The sequence below is a fragment of the Clytia hemisphaerica genome, unplaced genomic scaffold (assembly GCF_902728285.1).
Source record: "Clytia hemisphaerica strain Z4C2 unplaced genomic scaffold, Clytia hemisphaerica genome assembly, whole genome shotgun sequence".
Lineage (NCBI taxonomy): Eukaryota > Metazoa > Cnidaria > Hydrozoa > Leptothecata > Clytiidae > Clytia > Clytia hemisphaerica.
In genome coordinates, this window is record NW_027104500.1 from 693,721 (window position 1) to 716,734 (window position 23,014).

The 23,014-nt window shown below is 36.4% G+C and overlaps 2 protein-coding genes across 2 annotated transcripts; both read right to left on the reverse strand.

Annotated features, from left to right (window-relative positions):
• Positions 1-2,084: 2,084 nt before the first annotated feature.
• On the reverse strand, positions 2,085-22,005 carry LOC136821737 (calponin homology domain-containing protein DDB_G0272472-like). The gene is made up of 5 exons (XM_067077949.1): positions 21,578-22,005; positions 5,638-5,779; positions 4,911-4,985; positions 4,389-4,463; positions 2,085-3,791 (listed from the first exon to the last, which is right to left on the reverse strand). Exons 1-5 carry the CDS (start codon positions 21,748-21,750, stop codon positions 2,109-2,111), a joined length of 2,148 nt encoding a protein of 715 aa, XP_066934050.1. The 5' UTR covers positions 21,751-22,005; the 3' UTR covers positions 2,085-2,108.
• On the reverse strand, positions 8,004-15,857 carry LOC136821761 (uncharacterized). The gene is made up of 6 exons (XM_067077975.1): positions 15,836-15,857; positions 15,638-15,723; positions 14,562-14,643; positions 13,384-13,437; positions 12,804-12,960; positions 8,004-8,121 (listed from the first exon to the last, which is right to left on the reverse strand). The coding sequence occupies exons 1-6, from the start codon at positions 15,855-15,857 to the stop codon at positions 8,016-8,018; spliced, it is 507 nt and encodes a 168-aa protein (XP_066934076.1). The 3' UTR covers positions 8,004-8,015.
• Positions 22,006-23,014: the final 1,009 nt, after the last annotated feature.

Sequence of the window (23,014 nt, forward strand, 5' to 3'; positions counted from 1 at the left end):
AAAACTTCAAAAACAACAAGAAAAGAAGCCTTGCAACACTCTTGATTCTGCCAAAACAACTAGACTAGAGTCTACTTGCGGCTGAACTTTGCTTTTTGATAATTTTTTATGACGCTGAGTCCAGTGGAGTAGACTAGGAGTGTTTGGCGAGGTCGCCATTTTGATAGAAAATGTTAAAAATCCAAATAACATTAAAACTACTTGGAATTGAAAGATATGATGAAAAATCAGAAACAAACATAAATAACAGATTTGCAATCCCTTATTCTCAAATAAAAACATTGCTTCATACTGTTTTTACCTATCAAAAACAAATGAAATCTGGCGGACTATTTTACAGTCCGCCTAGGCAAAAGCATATTACCATATACTACCGGGCCACTTAATCGCGTCATCCAGTCTATAAAAAAAGCTTTAAGTGGACCCCGGGCTACAAAACAACCAGACCAGAAAATCCATGATGTAAAAATGGCGGTCTTTGTTTACACTCTCATAATTACGGAACCGAAAATGCTATGGCCTTGAAATTTTGCACAGAGGTTCAGACCCACTAAACCTCGGTCTACGGTACATTTTATGCCGGTAATGGCGCTAGAAGGCCGACAAACGCCGTTTCAGTATCGGGCGGAAGTGTGGGCGGTGAATGGCGGGATGCGATTTAAGCTCAAGTAGGTACCTTAAACCTTTAAATTTTCCACTTTCTACCTCTCTACATGAAATAAAACTTCTGGATATTGTTGAATAAAGGTTAAACTTGACTTTAAACATGGAATTAAAAAATCGACCCGAAAAAGCATCACTTTTCAAAAAAGTGTGTATGGCCACCTTAATGGTTTTCAAGATATATTCTAATTAGTACGTCAAAAGTGTTTGTCATTGCTGACAGTGTGATAAAATCTCTATGCTTTTAAGATCACAGCTTTTGTTTGAAAAGAAATATTAAGATGTAATACTCAAAATACTTATTATGCCGATAAAATAATGGTAAAAAGGGCCGATATAAGGTATTGCAAGATTAAAAAACAAAATTAATATAATTAAATGAATAAATTTACCAAAAATACAATACCGCGAATTTGGCGGTCTGAGCTGGTTATTCAGCCAAAACATTCCAAACTGCGTTACCCTTTATTTTAAAACGAAAACAACTGGGTTCTTGATATGATTGTGTATATGATTGTGTATATGATTGACGTTTGTTCTGGTTAGCCAATCACCACGCTTAAAAGCTCATTTACTACTGATTCCAAAAATAAAAAAAGATAAAAGGGCTCGCTCTTGGGTAGATACTCTTATACGGAGTCATGAACTTTAGAGTACATGCGTGTTTGCACGGAGTAATCAGAATCTCTTCGGAGATTAGCAAGATGGTAAGACAGAAAATGATAAACTATACAAAAAACCCTAAAATTGTACCTATTTAGCGTGTTTCGACAATCAAGTCAATAACAAGCAAGAATTATTAGAAACTGGCAACTTTCACTTAATCATTCTTTGTATTTGATGAAAGTGCGTTATTAACCAGATTGTTCAATCGCTGAGTGACATTTTCTTTATTCAGAAACCCTGTATTATGACCTGGTTTCCCAAAATGTTTGTGTGGTATGTATCTGTGTTAATGCGATTGTAGAAAATACTTAGAAAACACTTCAACATTTTAAAATACAAAAAAAGTTCCCGATTTCGATATCGCTGATGTATGTTTGATTTTTACCGAGATTAGGGCTTTGAAAGGTGCGAAAAACTCTTCGTTTTCTTCTTCGTTTAATTTTTTCATTTCAATTTTTCGATTTTTAAATTCTAAAAAAGTAGGTTTAACAGGACATATAAAAAAAGTTATACATTAATCTTTTTAAAATGCAGAAATTGCCATTTAAGTTGGTGTAAAATCGAAAAATTGGGTATATCCAGAGCCCTTAAGGCTAAAGACTCAAGTACACTTTTAAGCATTGAGTTTTAAGCCCATGAAGGGCTCAAATAAATGATCGAAAAAGGAAACTTTAGAGTTTGCGTTACATATCGGACGATTGATTGAATCTTGTTATTTCTTTTTGTTTTAGCTCCGTTACTTTTTTCGAAATCTAGATTCCTTTCTAGCTCTTCGGGATTCAATGCTCTTGAGCTTCACAATCCATATCGAACTTGATAGCTACTACGTCTTCATCAGTAAGATTTTCTATCAATTTATGATCAAAGGTTTTTGAAACTCCCAAATCTTTACCTTCATCACCAATGGGTCGTATGAAATTATCTTTCCATTTACCTCCATCATCTGAATTTTGGCTTGACTTCTTTCCGATTTCTCTGTTGTTAACAAGAAGTGTCATTGAGTGCGATTTCCAAGGTATTGGCCATTTCAAAAAATTATCATATGGTCCTTTTAGGTTCTGAAAGAACACTGACACGTGATTGTCTTGAGCACTGCGATACCCATTTAAATAGATATTTAGACGTCCTAAGTACCCATTTACAGTGAGGAAGTTTGGAGAGGAAGTTCTTTTATTTGTTTTTTTAGCCTCTTCAAATTGGAATTTGAAATTCTCGATAGTGAAAGAATAAGGGCATTGTGGTAAGCTTAAAATCTGCAATGTCAGTTTGTTTTCTTCGGCTAGTTTTTTGTTTAAATTATGAACATGATCACTCCTTTCCCTCAGTGATCCGTTTATAAATTCATGAGTGTTTTTATCCGTAATATAAAGCATCATAGATATAATTTCCATTGATTTGTTTAGAGCTTTCTGTTGTTCAGTTTTGGTTTCATTGACAACTCGGGTGAAATCCTTTTTGGTTTCTTCAATGGCTTTTTGTTGTTCAGTTTTGGTTTGATTCACAACTCGGTTGAAATCCTTTTTGGTTTCTTCGATGGCTTTCTCTTGTTCGGTCTTTATTTCATTGACAACTCGGGTGAAATTATTTTTAATTTCTTCCATGGCTTTTTGTTGTTCAGTTTTAGTTTGATTGGTAACTCGGGTGAAATCCTTCTTGGTTTCTTCGCTGGCTTTTTGTTGTTCAATTTTAGTTTCATCGATAGCTCGGTTGAAATCCTTTTTGGTTTCTTCGATGGCTTTTTGTTGTTCAGTTTTAGTTTCATCGATAACTTGGGTGAAATCCTTTTTGGTTTCTTCGATGGCTTTTTGTTGTTCAGTATTAGTTTCATCGATAACTCGGGTGACATCCTTTTTGGTTTCTTCGATGGCTTTTTGTTGTTCAGTTTTAGTTTCATCGATAGCTCGGTTGAAATCCTTTTTGGTTTCTGCGATGGCTTTTTGTTGTTCAATTTTAGTTTCATCGATAACTCGGGTGAAATCCTTTTTGGTTTCTTCCATAGCTTTTTGTTGTTCAATTTTGGTTTCATTGACAACTCCGATGAAGTCCTTTTTGGTCTCTTCGATGGCTTTTTGTTGTTCAATTTTGGTTTCATCGATAACTCGGGTGAAATCTTTTGTTGTTTCTTCGATGGCTTTTTGTTGTTCAATTTTGGTTTCATCGATAACTCGGGTGAAATCCTTTTTGGTTTCTTCGATAGCTTTGTGGTTCTCATTGTTTTCATTGGAAGCTAGTTGGAGATCCTTTTTAGCGTCCTCGACATCTTTTCTCAGTCGTTTGATTTCGTCATCTCTTTCCTTCAGTTGGGCATCAAACTCCTTTGTTAACTTTTGAATTCTGAGATCTTTTTCTTGTAATTTATCACTGAATTCTTTTTTGACGTTTTGAATTTCATGCTTCATTTCGAGGGAGAAATGTTGATTGATCGCTTCTGACATGTGATTGTACAATTGGTCTCTAGTACCCTGAAAAGTCGAAACGATAAACAGTTAATACATTAACATTTATTTGGTCGAACTGGGTGATTTGATGATTTTACAGAAACCAAAACGCATTTGAAAAAATTGTTCTTCTTTAAGATAACACATAATTTAATATACAAATATAATCTCCATTGTTCGACTAATAGTTTAAGGATTTTTTTGGCCCCTTCTACTCTTGTCTCCCAAATAGACGCCCCTCCCCGCTAATTGTTGAGAAAAAAAAAATCTATAGCCCTTCCGCTCTTATTAAGACCCCCCCCGCTAATAAATTTCGAATAATTCAATATTTCATTACAGTGTAGATAAACCTTAAACTTGGTAAAATTTTCCTTTTTGTTAGTATTGGTTCTTATTTTGCGTGTCCATTTGTTAAAGTCTTTTTTTTTGTTGAAATTGATATCAGTTAAAAAAAAATTCTGTCTTCAAATTACCGCCCTCCCGCCCTCTTATTCCATCCCCCCCCCGCTTATTAGAATTTAAAAAATTTTTCCTATCCCCCTGTTTATTCGGACTCCACCCACGTCTATTCGGGAGACAAGAGTAAGGTCTCACCTCAAATATTTACTTTCAGAAAATTACCTTAAAAAGACACCCAAAATCGCTGTACTCGCACGTTGAGATCAATGGGCAGTCTTTATCCAAGTGATTTTTAAGCTAAAATTTAAATATAATAATCAAAATTTATATCCTTTTAAAGTTCTTCTCTTCACAGTTTATTGGGTCCAATGTCAATGAAATTGATTAACGCACACAACTAAGGGCTGTACCTAATAATCAGTAGAATCAGTAGATAAGTTTCGAAAGCTCTAACAGTTCTTGTCAATGAAAATTATTGGCCCACAGAAGTAAAAGTTGCATTTAAAATCAGTGAAGTAGAAAATTTCATTCATAAGGACAAATATTGATATTTTAAGGAGCCTCGTAGCCTTGACTAATCAATAGATCTGGCCATCTTAGAACCGAGATAATACTAGCTGGTTAGGCGAGAACTGCGTTTTTACTGTGTTCTTAATAAAAAATAATGGTTGGTTGGCTAATAATATAATATAAGAAAAAGATGAATTCTGTCTCTGAAGACATGATAATGGTTCTCTTTCTTACATTTTTGCGTAGCACGGGCTCTCCACATTGTAGATTACATTGAATAGTTACGAAATCACATGTCTTCAAATGCTCCTATAAAAGAACAAAATATTGTAAAATCACAGTGCTCGCTTTTTTTATAAGAACAATTTATATAAGAACATGAGGTTGAAAATGGGCCAAAAGCTAAGAACAAATTAAGAACAATCTGAGGCTCAGAATTCAGAAATTACTAAGACAGTATTGATTTTAATTGATTTTAACAGAAAAGAAACTAAGCATATTAAGAACATCCTAATAAGAACATTAAGCCTGAAATTTCAAAAAATTAAGAACAACCCATTATGTGCCAAAATCTACTGGTTCTTATAAAGAAAGCATGTATTAAATCGAACGGGAGAAAAAATTATTTTTCCAGTCAGTGTACAACGTACAACTACGGAGGGGGAGTAAGTGCTTAAAGCTGCAGCCCTTTAAGGGCACGTTTTTAGCCTTTCCAAAGTGTTCATTAGGCCCACGGTAGGGCTTGATTTGAGAGAGAATGTGCCGTAAGGCCGTAAGGATGTTAAAAGTGAGAAAAAAGGCTTTTTGGGAGAAATCTTTGAAGGTTTGACCATTTCTGCAATTTCGAGACCCTAATCTTTTTTTCAAAACAGTAGTTTTAAATCAAGTCCCCCCTCCCCCCTTTTTAGTTTTTCAACCTAAACTGCAGTTGTGAATGTCACATTACGGAAAGGTATCAAACCTCTTGATCTCGAAGTTCGTTCTGCCAGGTGCATCCATCGCGATGATTTTTACATCGAACCTTTAAATCAAGAATCTCTCTTTCCTTTCCCAAGTCTTTAAACCACTCGTTGTCTTGCCAATCTTGCGGACATTTCTTTGGGCTAAAAAACGATCGTAAAAACACGAGTTATTGTTACTAACCTTTCAAGTACGATTGAAATAAGTACACACGTTTTATTAACCCTTTCCGTGCCACCAGTAAAAGAAAAGCGGCAAAAAGAAAAAAAATTTCGGGATGTTACTGTTGTTTTGGACGTTTTTGCCAAATATAGACATGGTACTGTCAAAAGACTTTTGCAATTATAAATGTACGGGACATTGACAGGAAAAAGTTGAACGTCAAAGATTCTTAACTTTCTGAATTTCGGCCCTAAAAATGTTCTTTATTTTAAATGTTCTTAATTTCAGTATTTTCAGTATGTTTTGATATCTTAAGAAATTGCATGCCCTAATAGCCTACTTAGGGGTACTTAGGCAAATGGAGGGTACGGTATATATGCCACCCTTATGGGTAGCTTTTTTGGATTTCCCGTTAAGGGTCGGAAAAATCAGAAAATCAAATTTCAGTCCCACTAAGGGTCGGAGAAATAGGAAAATTTCAACTTTTTACCTCCGGAAAGATCGAAATTTGGTCAAAATAGGTCAAATTTGTCCCGCTAAGGGTCGTAAAATTCCCAAATTTCCCTTGTTTTCTCCTTTTTAGTCCCGGTAAGGGTCCAAACGTCGAAAGTCGGGCAGCACCCCGCCTGCTCGTAACCCTAGTACCCCCCGGGGGGGGGGCTCTTATATTTTGCTCTTATTAAAAGACATTTTCATGTCACGCAATACACACTTTGATTTTAAAAGAACATTACTGTAAGAACACGAGGCTGAAATTGGCCAAAACCTAAGAACAATTTAAGAACAATTTGAGCCTTAAGGTCAATAAATAGACGATATCGGCTTCACATGAAAACTCAGATTTGACCCCCGAGAATTCCCCACAATGCTTTGTGCGGAGAAAATTTCACCGTGAACTTTTTTCTGCGCAAAACATTCTGGGCAATTTTCGGAGATCAAATCTGAGTTTTCACGTTAAGCCGATATCGTCTATTTCTAAGAAACCACTAATTTTAACAGATTTTGAACTTTTCCTGTTGAGACAAGTTGATGAATGCCAGAACGTTTTAGTGCGCCTCCATCGCTAGATTAGGGTGGGGGTGTTAAAGCCGAAATAAATTTGACTTAAAGCCATAATTAATAAATAAAGTTCCCACTATTTTCAGTTTTTAAGCAAAGTAACTAAGCTTATTAAGAAGATTTAAGCCTGACAATTTCAAAAAATTAAAAACAGTCCAGCCTGAGCCAAAAATATACTTGTTGTTATAAAAAACGTTCAATAGCATGATTATATATTCAAGATAAATCGAAGGTAATGGTATAAAGCAAAGTCGACACGTCGTTAAATCTCCGTCCAATTTTCTCGACGACGGTAAAAACACTAAAATAAAAGGCAACAGAGAACCGTACATCAACAATCGACTATGTTTTGCATCGGCTTCCCTGATCATCTCCCTCGATATCCTCGATAACTTGCTAAACACTGAAAAAGTCGAGTTAGCACGTTAAGTTAAGTTAGTACGTTAAGTTGAGTTAGAAAACTAAGTTTATTTAGCACGCTAAGTCATAATATATTGGGTTTTAGGCCCAGTTAGTTAGCTAATTATATCTGTTTTGTACATGGCCCTAACAAACCACCGTCCATTAGATATTGACGCTAGCTAGTAAAGTTCAGTAACATTGACTTTCTTATAGTAAGTAAGTAAGTAAGTAAGTTTGCGACCGCAGTCGAGGGCGACCCGAAGGCTCCCTTTTCGTATAGCTGTCTACCCGAAGGTAGGGGAGGGCGCCACTCCTTTCCCTGGATTTCTCCACTTACCCTTGATCCGTCTCTTTAGTTGCTGAGCATCAAGCAGAGAGGCATCAAGTACCATTTTGGGAATCTTTGGTATGACCCGGCTGGGGATCGAACCCACTACCTTGCGCACCGTAGCTGGATGCTCTACCTTTATGCTACGGCCACTTTCTTATACCTCTTATACACTATTCCTCTTCTATTCCTCTTCTATTCCTCAATATTCCTCACTGCTCCTCTTTTGTTCCTCTTCTGTTCCTCACTGCTCCTCTTTTGTTCCTCTTCTATTCCTCACTATTCCTCTTCTATTTCTCTTTTGTTCATCTTCTTTTCCTCACTTTTCCTCTTCTGCTCCTCACTATTCCTCACTGCTCCTCTTTTGTTCCTCTTTTATTTCTCTTCTGTTCCTCACTGTTCCTCTTCTGTTCCTCACTGTTCCTCTTCTATTTCTCTTCTTTTTTCACCTTTCCTCTTCTGTTCCTCTTGTATTGCTCAATTTTCCTCTTCTGTTCCTCTTTTGTTTCCTTTCTGTTCTTCACTATCCGTCTTCTATTTCTCTTCTATTCCTCACTTTTCCTCTTCTGTTCCTCTTCTATTCCTCTTCTGTTCCTCTTCTGTTCCTCACTGTTCCTCTTTTGTTGGACCTACCCCGGTGGGGTGAAGGTCCTATAAATTAACCCGTGTTCGTTAGTTCGTTCGTTCGTTCGTTCGTTCGTTAGTTACCAACTTTTCTCGAGATTGGCTCATTCAATTTTTCTGATTTTTTGCACAAAGGTGCATTACTATAAACCCTCGAATGTGACGGAGCCCGATTTTCGAAAAAAAAATTTTTCCGGCCGGTAGAACCGGAAATGTGGTTTTTTGAGATTTTCTCGAGATTTTATCATTAGTTTTTTGCGATTTTTTGCACATAGATGCACATTAGTACTGCCGAAAAGGTGTCGAAAACCGTTTGCCGAAAAAAATTTTTTCCGGTCTGTAGAACCGGAAATGTGCCGGAAATCGTCGTTTTTTCACATTTCCGTCACATTTTTTTCAACTTATTTAATTGTTTCTTTACAGAAAAATGTTCTTTATGATGACGCCCAAAACTTAGCATCGTTTGATTTCCAAAAAAATCATCCTTTGAATCCGGAACTCTCCTAAAAATCGCCGGAACAGCCGAAAAACCGGCGTAAAAAAAACGGTTTTCCTTCATTTTTTCAACTATACTCGACAGATTTTCATGATTTTTTGCACAATGATGTAAAATGGCAATGCCCAAAAATGTGACAGAGCCCAATTTTCGAAAAAGAAATTTTTCCGGCCGGTAGAACCGGAAATGTTCCCGAAAAAAGTGGTTTTTTTTGAGATTTTCTCGAGATTTTATCATTAGTTTTTTGCGATTTTTTGCACATAGATGCACATTAGTACTGCCGAAAAGGTGTCGAAAACCGTTTGCAGAAAAAAAAAATTTTCCGGTCTGTAGAACCGGAAATGTGCCGGAAATCGTCGTTTTTTCACATTTCCGTCACATTTTTTCAACTTATTTAATTGTTTCTTTACAGAAAAATGTTCTTTATGATGATGCCCAAAACTTAGCATCGTTTGATTTCCAAAAAAATCATCCTTTGAATCTGGAACTCCTTAAAAATCGCCGGAACAGCCGAAAACCGGCGTAAAACGTTTTTCCTTCATTTTTTCAACTTATACTCGACAGATTTTCATGATTTTTTGCACAATGATGTAAAATGACAATGCTCAAAATGTGACAGAGCCCAATTATCGAAAAAGAAATTTTTCCGGCCGCTAGAACCGGAAATGTCCCGAAAAAAGCGGTTTTTTGAGATTTTCTCGAGATTTTCTCATTAGTTTTTTGCGATTTTTTGCACATAGATGCACATTAGTACTGCCGAAAAGGTGTTTCTTAATTGCTTTCTCCGTTCCAATAGATATATAATTCGAAATTTAAAATTATACATTACTTCCATTAAATTCTAATTATTCGTTTTATAAATAGGTAGGTCCATTAAAGTATTGCTTGTTCCTCTTCTGTTCTTCACTATCCGTCTTCTATTTCTCTTCTATTCCTCACTATTCCTCTTCTGTTCCTCTTCTATTCCTCTTTTGTTCCTCTTCTGTTCCTCACTATTCCTCTTCTGTTCCTCACTATTCCCCTTCTGCTCCTCACTATTCCTCACTGCTCCTCACTATTCCTCACTGCTCCTCTTTTGTTCCTCTTCTATTTCTCTTCTGTTCCTCACTGTCTCTCTTCTGTTCCTCACTGTTCCTCTTCTATTCCTCTTCTGTTCCCCTTCTGTTCCTCTTCTGTTCCTCTTCTAATCCTCAATTTTCCTCACTGCTCCTCTTTTGTTCCTCTTCTATTTCTCTTCTGTTCATCACTTTTTCTCATCTGTTCCTCTTCTGTTCCTGACTGTTCCTCTTCTGTTCCTCACTATTTCTCTTCTATTTCTCTTCTGTTCCTCACTATTTCTCTTGTATTTATCTTCTCTTCCTGACTGTTCCTCTTCTGTTCCTCACTATTTCTTTTCTATTTATCTTCTGTCCCTCTTCTATTTCTCTTCTCTTCCTCACTGTTCCTCTTCTGTTCCTCTTTTGTTCCTCTTCTTATCCTCTTCTGTTCTTCACTATTCCTCACTGCTCCTCTTTTGTTCCTCTTTTGCTCCTCTTCTGCTTCTCTTCTGCTCCTCAATATCAAGATTTTCAGAAGATTCACTACTATCAATCACCATTCCTCACGAACATTTGCATTCCTCACTATTCCTTTTCTATTTCTCTTCTATTTCTCTTTTGTTCCTAACTGTTCCTCTTCTGTTTCTCACTATTTCACTTCTATTTCTCTTCTGTTCCTCACTATTCCTCTTCTATTTATCTTCTGTTCCTGACTGTTCCTCTTCTGTTCCTCACTATTTCTCTTGTATTTATCTTCTGTCCCTCTTCTATTTCTCTTCTGTTTCTCACTTTTCCTCTCCTATTCATCTTCTGTTCCTGACTGTTCCTCTTCTGTTCCTCACTATTCCTCTTCTGTTCCTCACTATTCCTCTTCTATTTATCTTCTGTTCCTGACTGTTCCTCTTCTGTTCCTCGCTATTTCTCTTCTATTTATCTTCTGTCCCTCTTCCATTCCTCACTCCTCCTCTTTTGTTGCTCTTCTATTTCTCTTCTGTTCCTCACTATTCCTCTTCTATTTCTCTTCTGTTCCTCACTATTTCTCTTCTATTTATCTTCTGTCCCTCTTTTATTTCTCTTCCATTCCTCACTCCTCCTCTTTTGTTGCTCTTCTATTTCTCTTCTGTTCCTCACTATTCCTCTTCTATTTATTTTCCGTTCCTGACTGTTCCTCTTCTGTTCCTCACTATTTCTCTTCTATTTATCTTCTGTCCCTCTTTTATTTCTCTTCTGTTCCTCACTATTCCTCCTATTTATCTTCTGTTCCTGACTGTTCCTCTTCTGTTCCTCACTATTTCTCTTCTATTTCTCTTCTGTCCCTTTTCTATTTCTCTTCTGTTCCTCACTATTCTTTTCTATTTATCTTCTGTTCCTGACTGTTCCTCTTCTTTTCCTCACTATTTCTCTTGTATTTATCTTCTGTCCCTCTTCGATTTCTCTTGTGTTTCTCACTATTTCTCTTCTATTCCTCTTCTTTTTTTTCTCACTTCCTCTTCTTTCTCTTCTCTTTCCTTTTCCCTTTTGTTCCTCTTCTCTTCTATTCCTTTTCCTCACTTTCCTTCCTCTTCTGTTCCTCACTATTCCTCTTCTTCTCTCTCTTTTCTTTCCCTCTTCTGTTCCTCTTCTATTGCTCAATTTTCCTCTTCTGTTCCTCTTTTGTTTCCTTTCTGTTCTTCACTATCCGTCTTCTATTTCTCTTCTATTCCTCACTTTTCCTCTTCTGTTCCTCTTCTATTCCTCTTCTGTTCCTCTTCTGTTCCTCACCGTTCCTCTTTTGTTCCTCTTCTGTTCTTCACTATCCGTCTTCTATTTCTCTTCTATTCCTCACTATTCCTCTTCTGTTCCTCTTCTATTCCTCTTTTGTTCCTCTTCTGTTCCTCACTATTCCTCTTCTGTTCCTCACTATTCCCCTTCTGCTCCTCACTATTCCTCACTGCTCCTCTTTTGTTCCTCTTCTATTTCTCTTCTGTTCCTCACTGTTCCTCTTCTGTTCCTCACTGTTCCTCTTCTATTCCTCTTCTGTTCCTCTTCTGTTCCTCTTCTAATCCTCAATTTTCCTCACTGCTCCTCTTTTGTTCCTCTTCTATTTCTCTTCTGTTCATCACTTTTTCTCATCTGCTCCTCTTCTGTTCCTGACTGTTCCTCTTCTGTTCCTCACTATTTCTCTTCTATTTTCTATTCTCTCGTTCCTCACTATTTCTCTTGTATTATCTTCTGTTCCTGACTGTTCCTCTTCTGTTCCGCACTATTTCTTTTCTATTTATCTTCTGTCCTCTTCTATTCTCTTCTCTTCCTCACTGTTCCTCTTCTGTACCTCTTGTGTTCCTCTTCTTATCCTCTTCTGTTCTTCACTATTCCTCACTGCCTCCTCTTTTGTTCCTCTTTTGCTCCTCTTCTGCTCCTCTTCTGCTCCTCAATATCAAGATTTTCAGAAGATTCACTACTATCAATCACCATTCCTCACGAACATTTGCATTCCTCACTATTCCTTTTCTATTTCTCTTCTATTTCTCTTTTGTTCCTAACTGTTCCTCTTCTGTTTCTCACTATTTCACTTCTATTTCTCTTCTGTTCCTCACTATTCCTCTTCTATTTATCTTCTGTTCCTGACTGTTCCTCTTCTGTTCCTCACTATTTCTCTTGTATTTATCTTCTGTCCCTCTTCTATTTCTCTTCTGTTCCTCACTTTTCCTCTCCTATTCATCTTCTGTTCCTGACTCTTCTATTTATCTTCTGTTCCTTGTTCTTCACTATTCCTCACTGCTCCTCTTTTGTTCCTCTTTTGCTCCTCTTCTGCTCCTCTTCTGCTCCTCAATATCAAGATTTTCAGAAGATTCACTACTATCAATCACCATTCCTCCCGAACATTTGCATTCCTCACTATTCGTTTTCTATTTCTCTTCTATTTCTCTTTTGTTCCTAACTGTTCCTCTTCTGTTTCTCACTATTTCACTTCTATTTCTCTTCTGTTCCTCATTATTCCTCTTCTATTTATCTTCTGTTCCTGACTGTTCCTCTTCTGTTCCTCGCTATTTCTCTTCTATTTCTCTTCTCTTCCTCACTGTTCCTCTTCTGTTCCTCTTTTGTTCCTCTTCTTGTCCTCTTTTGTTCCTCTTCTTATCCTCTTCTGTTCTTCACTATTCCTCACTGCTCCTCTTTTGTTCCTCTTTTGCTCCTCTTCTGCTCCTCTTCTGCTCCTCTTCTGCTCCTCTTCTGCTCCTCAATATCAAGATTTTCAGAAGATTCACTACTATCAATTACCATTCCTCACGAACATTTGCATTCCTCACTATTTCTTTTCTGTTTCTCTTCTATTTCTCTTTTGTTCCTAACTGTTCCTCTTCTGTTTCTCACTATTTCACTTCTATTTCTCTTCTGTTCCTCACTATTCCTCTTCTATTTATCTTCTGTTCCTGACTATTCCTCTTCTGTTCCTCACTATTTCTCTTGTATTTATCTTCTGTCCCTCTTCTATTTCTCTTCTGTTCCTCACTTTTCCTCGCCTATTCATCTTCTGTTCCTGACTGTTCTTCTTCTGTTCCTCACTATTCCTCTTCTATTTATCTTCTGTTCCTCACTGTTCCTCTTCTGTTCCTCTTTTGTTCCTCTTCTTATCCTCTTCTGTTCTTCACTATTCCTCACTGCTCCTCTTTTGTTCCTCTTTTGCTCCTCTTCTGCTCCTCTTCTGCTCCTCTTCTGCTCCTCAATATCAAGATTTTCAGAAGATTCACTACTATCAATCACCATTCCTCCCGAACATTTGCATTCCTCGCTATTCCTTTTCTATTTCTCTTCTATTTCTCTTTTGTTACTAACTGTTCCTCTTCTGTTTCTCACTATTTCACTTCTATTTCTCTTCTGTTCCTCACTATTCCTCTTCTATTTATCTTCTGTTCCTGACTGTTCCTCTTCTGTTCCTCACTATTTCTCTTGTATTTATCTTCTGTCCCTCTTCTATTTCTCTTCTGTTCCTCACTTTTCCTCTCCTATTCATCTTCTGTTCCTGACTGTTCTTCTTCTGTTCCTCACTATTCCTCTTCTATTTATCTTCTGTTCCTCACTGTTCCTCTTCTGTTCCTCTTTTGTTCCTCTTCTTATCCTCTTCTGTTCTTCACTATTCCTCACTGCTCCTCTTTTGTTCCTCTTTTGCTCCTCTTCTGCTCCTCTTCTGCTCCTCAATATCAAGATTTTCAGAAGATTCACTACTATCAATCACCATTCCTCCCGAACATTTGCATTCCTCACTATTCGTTTTCTATTTCTCTTCTATTTCTCTTTTGTTCCTAACTGTTCCTCTTCTGTTTCTCACTATTTCACTTCTATTTCTCTTCTGTTCCTCATTATTCCTCTTCTATTTATCTTCTGTTCCTGACTGTTCCTCTTCTGTTCCTCACTATTTCTCTTGTATTTATCTTCTGTCCCTCTTCTATTTCTCTTCTGTTTCTCACTTTTCCTCTCCTATTCATCTTCTGTTCCTGACTGTTCCTCTTCTGTTCCTCACTATTCCTCTTCTATTTATCTTCTGTTCCTGACTGTTCCTCTTCTCTTCCTCGCTATTTCTCTTCTATTTATCTTTTGTCCCTCTTCCATTCCTCACTCCTCCTCTTTTGTTCCTCTTCTATTTCTCTTTTGTTCCTCACTATTCCTCTTCTATTTCTCTTTTTTTCCTCACTATTTCTCTTCTATTTATCTTCTGTCCCTCTTTTATTTCTCTTCTGTTACTCACTATTCCTCCTATTTATCTTCTGTTCCTGACTGTTCCTCTCCTCTTCCTCACTATTCCTCTTCTATTTATCTTCTGTTCCTCTTCCATTCCTCACTCCTCCTCTTTTGTTGCTCTTCTATTTCTCTTCTGTTCCTCACTATTCCTCTTCTATTTCTCTTCTGTTCCTCACTATTTCTCTTTTATTTATCTTATGTCCCTCTTTTATTTCTCTTCCATTCCTCACTCCTCCTCTTTTGTTGCTCTTCTATTTCTCTTCTGTTCCTCACTATTCCTCTTCTATTTATCTTCTGTTCCTCACTATTCCTCTTCTATTTATCTCCCGTTCCTGACTGTTCCTCTTCTGTTCCTCACTATTTCTCTTCTATTTATCTTCTGTCCCTCTTTTATTTCTCTTCTGTTCCTCACTATTCCTCCTATTTATCTTCTGTTCCTGACTGTTCCTCTTCTGTTCCTCACTATTTCTCTTCTATTTCTCTTCTGTCCCTCTTCTATTTCTCTTCTGTTCCTCACTATTTATCTTCTGTTCCTGACTGTTCCTCTTCTTTTCCTCACTATTTCTCTTGTATTTATCTTCTGTCCCTCTTCGATTTCTCTTCTGTTTCTCACTATTTCTCTTCTATTCCTCTTCTTTTTTTCACCTTTCCTCTTCTGTTCCTCTTCTATTCCTCACTTTTCCTCTTCTGTTCCTCTTCTGTTCCTCACTGTTCCTCTTCTGTTCTTCACTATCCCTCTTCTATTTCTCTTCTATTCCTCACTTTTCCTCTTCTGTTCCTCTTCTGTTCCTCACTATTCCTCTTCTATTCCTCTTCTTTTTTTCACCTTTCCTCTTCTGTTCCTCTTCTATTCCTCACTTTTTCTCATCTGTTCCTCTTCTGTTCCTCACTGTTCTTCTTTTGTTCCTCTTCTGTTCTTCACTATCCCTCTTCTATTCCTCACTTTTCCTCTTCTGTTCCTCTTCTGTTCCTCTTCTAATTCTCAATTTTTCTCACTGCTCCTCTTTTGTTCCTCTTCTATTTCTCTTCTGTTCATCACTATTCCTCTTCTATTTATCTTCTGTTCCTGACTGTTCCTCTTCTGTTCCTCACTATTTTTCTCCTATTTCTCTTCTGTTCCTCACTATTTCTCTTGTATTTATCTTCTGTTCCTGACTGTTCCTCTTCTTTTCCTCACTATTTCTCTTCTATTTCTCTTCTCTTCCTCACTGTTCCTCTTCTGTTCCTCTTTTGTTCCTCTTCTTATCCTCTTTTGTTCCTCTTCTTATCCTCTTCTGTTCTTCACTATTCCTCACTGCTCCTCTTTTGTTCCTCTTTTGCTCCTCTTCTGCTCCTCAATATCAAGATTTTCAGAAGATTCACTACTATCAATTACCATTCCTCACGAACATTTGCATTCCTCACTATTCCTTTTCTGTTTCTCTTCTATTTCTCTTTTGTTCCTAACTGTTCCTCTTCTGTTTCTCACTATTTCACTTCTATCTATCGAGTTTTTATTTGACGTCAACTAGATCAGACGCTTTTGCAACGCTCTTCGAAAAAATGGCTGAAAACAAATAAAAACATCAAAATTCATGAAAACAACATCAAAATGGATAAAGATAAGCCTTTCGAAGCAGCCTCACCACCTCAAGCTTGCACGCCGTCAAGATGTACTGAAGGGGACGAAGACCTGGATCGCTTAACATGCAAAAAATGTAAAAGATCAGTTCATTATGAGTGCACACAGTTACCCCTGTATCAACTACAAATATTCGTGACATCCTACAACGATCCTTACTTATGTTCAAACTGCGTACGAATAACGAAAAAACCTAAGAAATAAAGTAGGGAAAACACTCAACATATGATGCAAAATGAACTTCAAAAGAAAGACGACGTCATACAAAAACTGAACAATGAGTTCAACACCAACACAAAAACCCGTGATTCCATCAAAAATGACCTCAAAACCTTTCTGGCAGGAAAACTACAAGAGATGGAGGAAAAGACAAGAAGCATGATAAAGGAGGGAATAAAAGCACACAGCAGAAATAATAAAGGAAACATCAAAGAAAACATACGCCGAGATTACCAAGAAGCAAAAAGAAGATATAAAATCTGCCGAAGAACAAAAACGGAAGGAAGAAAGTGAAAGGAGAGACATAGAATCTAGAAAACTGAATATGATCGTTCACGGGTTTCTCGAATATTCAGGCCCAGATAAGGAAAGAGAAGAAAATGGGAAAAAATATGACATATTTCGGTTCCGAGAACTCCTAGATGACATCAATGTTCCAGAAATCAATGTTACTCACCACAGATTAGGAGACAGAAAAACTAAGAATGGCCGTCCTCTGAAAGTCACCCGTAAAGTCAACATGACAAAGATCTTATCATGAAGAATTTACACATGCTAAAAGAAACTTGCTTCTTTCAGGTAAGTATAACGGAAGATTTCACAATCAACGAACGGAAAAAGATCAAGGAGATGCACGAACAAGCAAAGAAACTCAACAAAAGCAATAACCATAAAGGATTCAACTGGCGCGTAAGAGGAAGCCCAAGAACAAAACTACGCCTCGTTAAAAAATTACAAAACCAAACAAAAATATTTTCAAATTACAAACCAAAATGCTCTACAGAAGAAATCGTCAGCGATTGGGCATTAACAGATGATGATGAATGATTCATTTTGTAAAATAGGCAGTCGAACTCTATTAGCTTTAAAGCTAGTATAGATTTGTACACATTTTTCGACTTTAAAGAATATATACATTAACATTAACATTAACATTTCTCTTCTGTTCCTCACTATTCCTCTTCTATTTATCTTCTGTTCCTGACTGTTCCTCTTCTGTTCCTCACTATTTCTCTTGTATTTATCTTCTGTCCCTCTTCTATTTCTCTTCTGTTCCTCACTTTTCCTCTCCTATTCATCTTCTGTTCCTGACTGTTCCTCTTCTGTTCCTCACTATTCCTCTTCTATTTATCTTCTGTTCCTGACTGTTCCTCTTCTGTTCCTCGCTATTTCTCTTCTATTTATCTTCTGTCCCTCTTCCATTCCTCACTCCTCCTCTTTTGTTCCTCTTCTATTTATCTTCTGTTCCTCTTCTATTTCTCTTCTCTTCCTCACTGCTCCCCTTTTGTTCCTCACTATTCCTCACTATCCCTCTTCTATTTCTCTTCTTTTCTTCAGTGTTCCTCTTCTGTTCCTCGTCTGTTCCTCACTACACCTCACTGCTCCTCTTTTGTTCCTCTTCTGCTCCTCTTTTGCTCCTGAATATCAAGATTTTCAGAACATTCACTACTATTAATCACCATTCCTCACGAACATTTTCCTCGTTCCTCACTATTCCTTTTCTGTTTCTCTTCTATTCCTCTTCTGTTCCTCTTCTGTTCCTCACTTTTCCTCTTCTGTTTTTTTTCTGTTCCCCTTCTGTTCCTCTTCTATTTCTCTTCTCTTCCTCACTGCTCCCCTTTTGTTCCTCACTATTCCTCACTATCCCTCTTCTATTTCTCTTCTGTTCTTCAGTGTTCCTCTTCTGTTCCTCGTCTGTTCCTCACTACTCCTCACTGCTCCTCTTTTGTTCCTCTTGTGCTCCTCTTTTGCTCCTCAATATCAAGATTTTCAGAACATTCACTACTATTAATCACCATTCCTCACGAACATTTTCCTCTTTCCTCACTATTCCTTTTCTGTTTCTCTTCTATTCCTCTTCGGTTCCTCTTCTGTTTTTCACTTTTCCTCTTCTGTTTCTTTTATGTTCCTCACTTTTCCTCTTCTGTTTCTTTTCTGTTCCCCTTCTATTCCTCACATTTCTTCTTTTGTTCCTCTTCTATTCCTCACTATCCATCTTCTATAGAAGAGGGATAGTGAAGAACAGAAGAGGAACAAAAGAGGAGCAGTGACGAACAGAAGAGGAACAGAAGAGGAAAGGTGAACAACAGAAAAGAAACAGAAGAGGAATAGAAGAGAAACAGAAAAGGAATAGTGAGAAATGAAAATGTTCGTGAGGAATGGTTATTGATAGTAGTGAATGTTCTGAAAATCTTGATATGCGATAAACTTTCACTTTTGTAGTCTTAGAACACTCGAAAACATACAGTGTGGGAAAGGAGAAATCGGATTTTGCTGTCCATTATTTGGACAGCATGTATTCAAGAGAGAAATATTCCCTATCTGAGAGAGAATTTCTTCGAATGAACGCTTAATGGGTGTATGTACTCACCATTCTGAAAACTTTGAAAAGTTGATTTTATATGATTATGAAATCCTGTATTTATATAAAATCTGTTTTTAATAATGCACATTTGATAACCAATTTTTGTTTATTATTAGAACTAAATAGTTACTGAAAATGATATGTGCAATATCGAAACATGTTGAAAAATAAAAATCGATATGCTTTGGTCAAGTTACCAAACTACTGACTTTGTTAAACTTTCACTTTCAACGTATATAGTATTTGATACATTTTATTATAGACATTCAAATTTTTCCAAGCTATTAGTCCGGGAGCCAAATCCTATATCTCCTTAAATAAGCACTTTTGCTTAACCCAAGATTCTACAGGATAAACTATACATTTTTGGAATCCTCAACTATCCTAGTTTTCGAAATGGTCGGTCCCCAAAGCTAACTCCTGGTCAATTTTTCATACTGGGCCCGAGTTTAGGGGGTACTTTTTACCCTTTGTAAGGATTTGTTAAGGAAAATGCCATTCCAAGGATGATATAATTTGCTGTATCTAGTCAATCAGTCGACCAATTGCTTTGAAACTTTGCAAAAAGTTTCAAGGTAGGCTGATGATTATTTTCGGCAAAAAATCTTTGTGAAAAATTATTTTTATAGGTTTGCCTGGGGAAAAAAAGGGAAAATTTGGGTATTTTAACTAAATTTTGACCCTTTTTAAGTCTGGGACCTACCCAAACAACTTTTAATGAGACACAAACTAGGTGTTATGAGAGACTTTGATGCAATACATCAGAAAAAATTCAAACAGACAGTATTTAGTATTATTTCAGGGCTGCAGGGGGTAAAATTGCCCATTTTTATGGGTTGTTTTACCTATTTGAGCAATTTTCACACCACTAATCTTGGTTAAAAACGTTATCAAAAAAAGAGTTTTAACTTGATTTTTGTGTAATATATCCTGAAAGATTACAATGCTGACTTAAAACTAACAAAACCAGGGTGCAAATGGACAAACCAGGGGGTAAAAATGCCCATTTTAGGCGATTTTTATCGTTTTTGGACCTATTTCACCCATAAAGCGGTTTTATTGTGTATCAATTTTATTTCTGACCACTGAAACAAGGATCATTTTGTAGTAGGAGCAATGGGAAAGTTTTTTGTGGTTTTCATTGTCTGTAATCAGGGTCACTGTGGGCAAATCAGGGGGTGAATAGACCACTTCTTGATAGTTGTTGCCGGAATTTGGATGTTTTTATTGTATGATAGCCTCAAATTTATGAAATTTTGAGATGCAAACCAGTTATATACCCTTCAGTCATTTCTTAGTACTTTTGTTGACAACTACACAATAATGACGGATTTAAAACTTAAGTTATGCCCAAATGATAACATTTATTTGACGTAATTTTGTCAGTTTTTGCTTTGAGATTCTACTATATTGCTATTCAGAGCTTCCCAAAATGGTCCCAGCTACTTGTAGAATTATTATCTTGAGACTAGCTACTAATAAAAGGTCAGTAAAACGGCAAAAATGATCAGTCAAATTATGAGTATGTAGTATATTATGAGTATACAGAGGACCGTTAGTTTTGTTTTCACAAAACGATTAGAAAATTTTTCATCAAAACAGGCCTTAACAATGACACAGCACTTTTATTTCTACACCCAAGTTAACAATATTTTACAAATTATTAGTCTCCAAATAACTATTCTACTTAAAAACCAGTACAGGGACCATTTTTGGAAGCTCTGAATAGCAATATAGTGGAATTTCAAAGCAAAAACTGACAAAATTACGTCAAAAAATGTTATAATTTGGCCATAACTTAAGTTAAATCCGTCATTATTTTGTGTAGGTTGTCAACAAAAGTACTAAAAAATCACTGAAGGGTATATAACTGGTTTCCATCTCAAAATTTCATAAATTTGAGACTACCATACAATAAAAACATCCAAATTCAGGCAACAACTATCAAGAAGTGGTGTATTTACCCCCTGATTTGCCCGCAGTGACCCTGATTACAGACAATGAAAACCACAAATAACTTTCCCATTGCTCCTACTACAAAATGATCCTTGTTTCAGTGGTCAGAAATAAAATTGGTACACAATAAAACCGCTTTATGGGTGAAATAGGTCCAAAAACGATAAAAATCGCCTAAAATGGGCATTTTTACCCCCTGGTTTGTCCATTTGCACCCTGGTTTTGTTAGTTTTAAGTCAGCATTGTAATCTTTCAGGATATATTACACAAAAATCAAGTTAAAACTATTTTTGATAACGTTTTAACCAAGATTAGTGGTGAAAATTGCTCAAATAAGATAAAAACCCATAAAAATGGGCAATTTTACCCCCTGCAGCCCTGAAATAATACTAAATACTGTCTGTTTGAAATTTTTCTGATGTATTGCATCAAACTCTATCATAACACCTAGTTCGTGTCTCATTAAAAGTTGTTTGGGTAGGTCCCAGACTTAAAAAGGGTCAAAATTTAGTTAAAATACCCAAATTTTCCCTTTTTTTCCCCAGGCAAACCTATAAAAATAATTTTTCACAAAAATTTTTTGCCGAAAATAATCATAAGCCTACCTTGAAACTTTTTGCAAAGTTTCAAAGTAATTGGTCAACTGATTGACTAGATACAGCAAATTGTATCATCCCTGGAATGGCATTTTCCTTAACAAATCCTTACAAAGGTTAAAAAGTACCCCCTAAACTCGGGCCCAGTATGAAAAATTGACCAGGAGTTAGCTTTGGGGACCGACCATTTCCAAAACTAGGATAGTTGAGGATTCCAAAAATGTATAGTTTATCCTGTAGAATCTTGGGTTAAGCAAAATGCCATTTTTTGGGTTTGGCTCCCGGACTATATTGGGTTTTTCAAAGGGTTTGTTTAACGGAATCCAGGAAATCCATGATTGAATTAAAATATTAACTTACTTCTTTTCATGGAATTCTTCAATGCATTTCTTGCAATACCTATGACCACATTTTGACCCTTGCAACGGTTCTCGTAAAACCATAAAACATATGACACACTCTATATTGTCCTTATCCAGTTTTTCAACAAATTTAACATCGAACCCATATTCTTTGGGGTTGGAAGCAGCCATATTTGCTTACATTTATAAAAGTCACTAGGCTTGAATCTTTTTTATGGGCGTTACAGAACACCAATCAACCAGTCATCTTCGCAGATGCAAATGGAAAGGTTAGCCTAAATGAAAAAATACATGCTCCCTACTGCTTCATTGTACCAATTTCACTTTTAACAAAATATAACCATGCATTTTAAAACGCCTTTTTACTCATCTCACAAACAACAAAACTTGCACTTTTTCTCTACAAAAATTCACTGTTTGAAAAGTAAACAAAGAGTCACCTGACTGGAGATAAAAGGCTTGTTATTACAATCAATTCTAGTAGTTTGGAATTTGATATCAAGGGGAAAATGAAACGAACGCTCAACGCTTTTTTTATAAGATTAAATTCATAAAAACACAAGGCTGGAAATTCGTTCTTAGAGCAAATTAAGAACAATCTAGTGAATGTTTAAGAAAATATTAAGACCAAGACTAGATCAAGAATATTGGGATATAAACACTGTTACACACAGGGCTTTATAGTCATTATAACTTTTCCCGTCAAATTTTTATATAAAGGCTCGAAATAAAAAGAATTAAGAGCATTGGCTCAAAATGAATGAATATAAACAAACTGTACAAATACTTCGATGGCCAAAATTCTATAGACAAGTTAAGAACATTATAAGGCTTTGGGGACTCTAATACACCCGATTTCTTAGAAAAATACTAAAAAAATGGTGAAAATAAGAACAAGTTAAGAACATTTTTACGCTTAAAACTTAAAAAGTTAAGAACATTCGTAGGCTTCAAAAATTTTGGATTTTCTTATACGAAAAACGTGTATGTCATTTTAGGTTTTAGATGATTTATGATTGCTATGTACTCGAAGAGAAAGTTAATTGCTCTTCTCTTCCATCTCTTTCGTATTACATTGTCTGTGTACATTGTCTGTTTGATAAAAAGAATCTCGTACGGTGGAGACCTCTGCGATGAGGTATGATTTATAAATAGTAACACTTCTCTACTCGTCTCCCCTCTCTCGTCAACATTCCATCGCAGCGATCAGTCAGAGACAATGAGAACAGCAATAAATTTTGAAATAAGCCGTAGATACTGGGTTTGTGTACAGACAAAGTAATTTTAGGAGATACTTTTTTCTCACCTTACATTCCTGATTTAGTCCTTATTATAACAAGTCTAGAGATTCTCTTTTTCAAGAGGATTGAATTCGATTAGTTAAGGGCTCTGACCATAGTGAATTTTTCATAATTGCCGTGTTTAAAATGTGTTT